The sequence below is a fragment of the Orycteropus afer genome, unplaced genomic scaffold (assembly GCF_000298275.1).
Source record: "Orycteropus afer afer isolate SDZICR_OR568_19922 unplaced genomic scaffold, OryAfe1.0 scaffold00005, whole genome shotgun sequence".
Taxonomy (NCBI): Eukaryota; Metazoa; Chordata; class Mammalia; order Tubulidentata; family Orycteropodidae; genus Orycteropus; species Orycteropus afer.
This window is the reverse complement of record NW_006921592.1, coordinates 10,577,659-10,585,701: the sequence shown is the minus strand read 5'-3', so window position 1 is coordinate 10,585,701 and position 8,043 is coordinate 10,577,659. Positions and strand designations below refer to the sequence as shown.

Below are 8,043 nucleotides of genomic sequence, written 5' to 3'. Positions count from 1 at the left end.
TGAGAGCCATGACAACATACGCACACCCATGTTCATTTCAGCACTATCCACAATAGCCAAAAGATGGAAACAACCTAGCTGTCCATCAACTGAGGAATGGATAACCAAACTATAGTACATACACATAATGTAATTAATACCATGCAACGCTAAAGAATAATGTACAATCTGCAAAACACCGCATAACACAGATGAACTTGGAGAACATTACACTGAGTGAAATAAGTCAATCACAAAAGGACAAATATTGGATTAGTCCGTTATTGTAAAGGTCAAGGAAAAATTTATCTATGGAAGGAAATTTTCTTTGTTGGTTACGGGGGGCGGGGGGAGGGAACACAGATAGAGATAAGTATTGATTTGGGTGAGGAGAAGGGCAATGTACCAAATGTGAGTGATCAAGATGGTGGCATTGAGGAAGAGAAAGACATAGAGAGGTATGTGGGAGGTATAGACAACAAAAATGAACCCTTTTGCACATATAGCACTGTGTTGTCAGTGAAGGCAAATATGGGTATATGGGTGGATAGATGGGTGTACAGGCTGAACTATTAGGTATGTCTATGGAGTGGGGAGGAGTTCTGGTAGTATAGTGCCTAAAGACAGTTGACCACCAGCCACTCCTCGGAAGGAAGATGGGGCAATCTACTTTCGTAGTTATACTACCTCGGAAACCCAAGGAGGGGTCACTATGAGTTGGGTCCAACTTGATGGCACATAACAACAACAACAACAACAATGAAGCAGGGAGTGTACCCAAGAACATGTACAGGGTTGGCAGACAATGGTCCTATAAGTTTTTGTGTATGATCTGAATTCCCAGGTGTATAGTAGAGCTGACAAGGGGGAAGTTTGTAGTCACTGCTTGGTCACAGCCAGCTACCCAGAAGGACCGAGTAGTTGAACCTGTGGGCATGGTCCCATAGTCGCAGACAACATCAAGCTCAATTGGCATAACATACTACACAAAACATTGTTCCACCTCCTACTTTGGTGAGTAGCGACTGGGATCTTAAAAGCTTGCAAGCTGCCATCTAGATGCAACAATGGGTCTCTCCGCATCCAGAGCAAAGAAGAATGAAGAAAACCAACAATTCATGGAAACAATCAGTCCTAGGGACTGGTACACCATTCGATCTGCAGCCTATATGACTATGAAACCAGAAGAACTAGATGGTGCCCAGCTACTACTGTCAATCACTTGGAAGGGGATCTATGTAGGAGATCCTGGATATAGAGAGAGAACAATGTGGAACAAAACTCAAAATCATTTGGAGAAAAAAAAAGGGGGGGGGACCAGGTTAGCTGGTCCAATAGAGCCTGGTGGAACCACTGATACTATGGCACCTAGCTGCCCTTCAGGTCTGGAATTGAACCCATGCCAGTGGCTTCCAGCCAAACAATAGAGAGGCATATGAGTTGAACATTTACCTGAGGTAGATACACTCCTTCGAGAAAATAATCATGGGAGAAAGAAGTGTTGTTTATGCACAGAGAGACAGCTCAGGGGCAGGAGTGCATGGAGGGATGGACACAAAAAAAGAAAATTATAAGAGTTGAATTGAAAAATTCACTAAAAGGACTCTAGAGTAGATTTGAACTATCACAAGAAAAAAATGAGCAAGATAAATAGATTATGCAATCTGAAGAAAGAGGAAAAAAAATGAAGAAAAGTGAACAGAATTCTTTAAACAAATGGACTAGGAGAACCAATCAATCACATGCCAAGGAATGATGCTGTGTGGGCTCTTACCTCACATGATATACATATATGTATGTATGTATATGGGAGCTCTGGTGGCACAGTGCCTAACTGCTAACAAGACGACTGGTGGTTCAAACCAACCAGCCTCTCATTGGAAGGAAGATAGGGCAATCTACTTCCATAGTAATATTGCCTCGGAAACCCAAGGAGGGGTCACTATGAGTCGGGGCCGACTCGACGGCACATAACAACAACACATATAGTAACTCAAAATGGATCAAAGAGTTAAATATAAGAGCTAAAACTAGAAAACTCTTAGAAAATAAGGTAACAGGATTTAATCTTTATGATCTCTGATTTGGCAAAAAAAAAAAAAAAAAAAACTGGCACCTCAGATATGACACTAAAAGCATAAATAACAAAAGAAAAAATAGGTAATTTTGACCTAATCAAAATGTAAAGCTTATCGCCTGAAAAGCCAACATTAAGAAAGTAAAAAGATAACCCACAGAATGGGAGAAAGTATCCACAAATCACATATATGATAGGGACTATTACTCAAAATATATAATGAACTCTTGCAACTCAATAATAGGTAAAGGATCTGAATAGACATTTCTCCAAGGAAGATATGCAAATGATCAAGGAGCATATCAAAAGATGCTTGCCATCACTGGTCTTCAGGGAAATGCAAATCAATACCACAATGAGATACCATTTCATATTCACTAGGATGGCTAGAATAAAAAAGATAGGAGATAACAAGTGTTATCAAAAACTTAAAGAAATTGGAGCTCTCATATATTGCTAGTGAGAATATAAAGTAGTACAGATGCTTTGGAAGATAGTCTGGCAGTCTTCAAATAATTAAATATAATTACTATACAACCCGAACGAGCCCTGGTGGCTCCTAACTGAAAGGTCAGTGGTTCAAACCCACCAGTCACTCTGTGGGAGAAAGATGTGGCAGTCTGCTTCTGCAAAGATTTAGAGCCTCGAAAATTCTATGGGTCAGTTCTTCTCTGTACTATAGAGTCATATGAGTTTGAAGAGACTTGACACAAATGGGTTTTGGGTTAGGTACCATAAACCAGCAATTCTACTCCCAGGTAGAACCCAAGCAAAAATAAATAAAACCTACATGCTCATAGTAGCACTACTCATAATTGTTAAAAGGTAGAAATAACCCAAATGTCCATTAACTGAGGAATGGATAAACAAAATGTGGTAGTATCCATATAATACAGTATTATTATTCGGCCATTAAAAAGGAATGAAGTAATGCTCCATACCACCACATGGATAAACCTAGAATATATCATGCTAAATGAAAGAAGTCTGTCAAAAAAAAGGCCACATGTTCTATGGTTCAATTCATATGAAATGTCCAAACAGGCAACTCCAGAGATACATAAAGTAGATTAATGGTTGCTTAGGGCTGGGGCAATGGGAGGATAGGAAAGTGATGGGAAAATATTCTGAGGAGATGAAAATATTCTAAAACTGGCTGTGGTTACATGTATCTGTCAATATACAAAAAATCACTTTAAATTGATGAGTTGTATGATATGTAAAATACATCTCAAGAAAGCTATTAAAAAAAAAAGATTTTAAAAAAGCCTGTTAGATCTTGTCTCTATCTGTGCATTCGGTCCTCATCCTAAGAAATCATGCTATGAAGGCACGTAAAAGAGAACATATTTTCACCATATTGCTGTGACTTTGTAGTCTGTCACTCAGTCATGAAGATTCTGTATTATTTTCCCTTTGCTATTGTTGCCAAGAATATACACAGCAAAACATACACCAGTACAACAGTTTCTACATGGACAATTCAGTGACACAAATTACATTCTTCAGTTGGGCAATCATTCCCACCATCCTTTTCTGAGTTGTTCCTTCCATTAACTTTGTGCTTTAGTGCTTTAGCCATGGAATATCCTGGTCATACCCAAATTTCTAAACTATTAATCAAAGCAAAAGTCCACAAAGTAACCCACGGCAATAAAGGAAAAAAAGATTAGCAATAATATTAACAAGACTGACTTCCTTCTGTCCCTACTATTGGCCCCAAACACTTTATATTTGAGAACTGAACTTAAAAAGGTTGTTGCTCATGTTGCTTCTATCTTCTATAATCTCAAAACATGATTTCTACCAATGTATTTACTACAATAGCATAATACATTTTTTAAATTATATTTTTTAAATGGAAAAAATTAAAGTCTTTAAGAATTTACTATAATATTTCATTTTCTAGCCCTCCCCTTTCTCTAATCTTTCCCATCAAATGCTACGATAGTAAGTCTTACCTCTGTTTTTTCAGTCACTTCAGCTTCCGTCATAAGTTCTGCTAAAGCATACACAAACCCAAGATCCAGCCTGAGATCCATTTCTTGTATCAACACTTTGAAATACCTGTAAGTAGAAAATATTAAAAATATAGTAAGTAGATGAGAAAAAAACTAGATAAATATTAGGACTTTGAAACTTAGGAATATTTAGATAAATGAATAAAAAATAGTCATGGCAACATGTTAATAAATAGTAAAAATTAGAATATCCAAATTCCCATATAAAGAAAAGTAATGAGTAAACTATGGAATATAGTCATACAATACAATATTACACATCAGTGACAATGAACAGATCTACAAGCAACAACATTCACACATTTTAGTAAAAGAGCTGAATAATAATAATAATAAAAGGCCCAAGCATAGCTTGAAACAGTTTTTTAAAAATTAAAAGCAAATGAAAAATTAAAAAGTAATTTTAGGTGCCCAAATACATACAATAAAACAAAACTGTATTTTTAAAAAGCAAAGGAAAAGGATAGTGTTTATCACAGTGATAAGGAAAAGAAAGCAAGGGTTTAAGGAGTAACTCATAGTTGGAGATTAATGTAAATGTTCTCTTTCTTAGATTGGATAGTGAGTATGAAAAATTTATTTTTGATCTTTTTTTTATCTCATTTCTAAAATACCGCTACACTGGTGGTGTAATGGATAAGGCATGTGGCTGCTAAGGTCAGCAGTTCATGATCCACCAGCTGCTTAATGGAAGGAAGATGGGACGATATACTTCCGTAAAGATTTACAGGCTCGGAAACCCACTAGGGGTTGCTATGAGTCAGAATCAACTCCATGGCAGTGAGTTTGGTTTTTGGTTTGTCTCTAAAATAACATAGTCATTATAGACAATTTAAGGAGCTCTGGTGGCACAGTGCCTAAGGTATCTGACTGCTAACCAGAAGGTTGGAGGTTCAAACCCACCAGCTGCTCCTCGGAATGAAGATGGGGCAAACTTATTTTGGTAAAGATTTACCATCTTGGACCCTAATGGGGTCACTATGAGTTGGTATCAACTCAATGGTCGTGAGTTTTTTTGGATGATAGACAATTTGAGAACACAAATAAGGAAACAAAAATAATAAAATATCTATAATCTAGAAAGAACTATTATTAGTACCTAGGTATATTTTGTCTTTTCACCATGTATGCTGAGCAAATAATCTGAGAAGCTGGACTATATAAAGAAGAACGTGGCATAAAGATTGGAGGAAGACTTATTAACAACCTACAATATGCAGACAACACAACCTTGCTTGCTAAAGTGAAGATGACTTGAAGTACTTACTGATGAAGATTAAAGACTACAGTCTGCAGTATGGATTACACCTCAATATAAACAAAATGAAAATTCTCACAACCCGACCAATAAGCAGCATCACAATAAATGGAGAAAAGACTGAAGTTGTCACAGATTTCATATTTTTTGGATCCACAATCAACACCAATGGAAGCAGCAGTCAAGACATCAGACAACATATTGCACTGGGCAAATCTGCTGCAAAAGACCTCTTTAAAGTGCTGAAGAGCAAAGATGTCACTTTGAAGACTAAGAGGTACCTAACCCAAGCCATCGGATTTCCAATTGCCTCATATGCTTATGAAAGCTGCACAATGAATAAGGAAGAATGAAGAAGAACTGATGCTTTTGAGTTGTGGTGCTGATGAAGAATATTGACAAAAGAATGAATAAATCTGTCCTTGAAGAAGTGCAGCTGGAATGCTCCTTGGAAGCAAGAATGCCAGACTTCATCTCACCTACTTTGGTCATGCTGTCAGAAGGGACTATTCCCTAGAGAAGGATATTATGCTTGGTAAAGTGGAAGGTCAGGGAAAAAGGGGAAGGCCCTCAATAAGGTGGACTGACACAGTGATTACAAGGATGGGCTCAAGTACAGCAAGGACTGTGAGGACAGTGCACAGCCAGGCAGTGTTTCACTCTGTTGTACATAAGGTAGCTATGAGTTGGAGCTGATTCAACCACACCTAAAACAACGTATTTCATCCAGAGCCCTCTAACTCTCCAAAGTTATAAAATAATTAATATTTTTTTGTATAACTTTTATAATCTAACATTTTACATTTAAGTCTTTGATTCATTGAAATTTAATTTTAAAGAGTATAATTAACTCATATATTTAAATAAAAACTTCAAATGAATACAAAAGAACTCTATTAATACACTTACTTAATACGTGAAATTTGGGAATGTCCTGCAGATCTCATGACAATACTGACATCTGTAAAGGGCTTTGGTGCTAGAAAAGTTAATAAACATAATTAATCTCTTGGTACTATAAGCAGAAGATAAGCATTTCCTAGCAATTTACTGTGTATCACAATGTAATAAAATTATTTAACAAATCATGAGTATCAATGAAAAGTACTCTTATTTTTAAGATTCATCACAATTTTAATTTTAGATTCCAGGATTATGTTTTCAATTAAATATAATCACAATATTCACTCTACTCATTTAAATAAGTGTCTTAAAATACTAGTATGCATTAGAATTGTCAGAGAATCTTTTGCAAAAGCTCAGATTCCAGGGTCCTGTCCCAGAATGCCAGGTGGAGAGGCGTGGGTACCCACGTTGGTCAAAATACTTTCAAGCAGATTCTGAAGTGCACCCCATAGAGTTTAAAGCCAATGAGGGGAGAAAAGCATGGTGGTTGAGGGAGGGAAGAGAAAGTTGATTTAAGAGAGACATCCTAGAAAAGCAGAAGAGGGTGGAAAAGAACTTGTCAACTATACTCATCTGAAAAACAAAAGTTTCTGCCATTTGAAAACACTGTGAATTTAAACTTCCTCACTGCTTATTAAAAGGTTCCAATGGCTTTTAAATCAGAGGTTTGCAAATCAGTAATCTATTTTTTAAAATTACTAATTGTAAATATATATATAGGTCTAATTAATCTTTTATTCAGAAATCACTCAGTCTTGTTGAAGTTAATTGACTTGTTGGTCCTTCTCAAGCAGTTTAACTTTCCTATGATGCAAAAGAAACTAAACTTGAGAATGGTTTCATTTCACACATTTACAAAGAAAATTAATCAAATAGCTAATACAACTATTTTCATGGCCATCTAAAATTAAGAACAAACCTGAATCCATGGTGATCGATTTGGGAGGTTTAATAGGATAAAACACAAATGGAAATATAGCACCATGTATCTGGTTTTGGATCTAAAAAAATCAAGAACAGGTCAGTATATTAATATGTCAATTATACAAGCCATTTATACTAGAATAACTAGATTAAAAAAATAAAAAATCTAGCCCAGTGCTCAAACTGAAGTATAAGAATAAAGCAGGAATACATTTGCTTTCTGACGATGTTCCTTTAGAATGTAATTTGCCTTTCAGGAAGACTTACCTGTATTCTGTAAATCTGAACTCTAAATGATGACTGATGTGCAGATGTGCTATATTCCACCTTTAATGCTGGAAGATAATTTCTCCGTATAGCTATTACATGTGGCTGAAGAATTTTCATGTTACTACCACTAGGTGTTAAGCGAACCTGAAAAATATGCCCCCCAAAAGACCCCCATGAATTTCTCCTTATCCATAATTGATTAAAATTAGAAATGCATACCAAAATAATTTTAGGATAGTACTAATTAAAATAGTAGGTTAAATCTTTTATCACGTTTAGATTCAGATCTTTATACGAATGCCCTGTTTTCATATAATTCACATACACATTCATATAGGGAGCTCTGGTGGCATAGTGCCTAAGGCATTTGACTGCTAACCAGAAGGCTGCCAGTTCAAACCCCCCAGCCACTCCTCGGAAGGAAGAGTGTGAAATCTATTTCCACAGAGATACTGCCTTGGAAACCCAAGGAAGGGTCGTTATGAATCAAATCGACTCAATGGCAGTTGAGTTTGTATGCCTCCCCAATATTCACATAATCCATAGTTAGCCTACATTACTGTTTGTATAAATTCACTAAAAATAAAATAATAAAAGTAAAATCATAA

General features: G+C 36.2%; 1 protein-coding gene across 1 annotated transcript in view; it reads right to left on the bottom strand.

Annotated features, from left to right (window-relative positions):
• The window catches only part of VPS13A (vacuolar protein sorting 13 homolog A), a 266,157-nt gene that overhangs the window by 53,513 nt on the left and 204,601 nt on the right, over window positions 1-8,043 (bottom strand). Inside the window, exons 56-59 of the mRNA XM_042780717.1 lie at window positions 7,433-7,579; window positions 7,161-7,242; window positions 6,245-6,314; window positions 4,018-4,123 (exon numbers count right to left, since the gene is read on the bottom strand). Of these exons, the coding sequence (XP_042636651.1) occupies window positions 4,018-4,123; window positions 6,245-6,314; window positions 7,161-7,242; window positions 7,433-7,579 (405 nt within the window). The remainder of the gene's footprint in view (window positions 1-4,017; window positions 4,124-6,244; window positions 6,315-7,160; window positions 7,243-7,432; window positions 7,580-8,043) is intronic.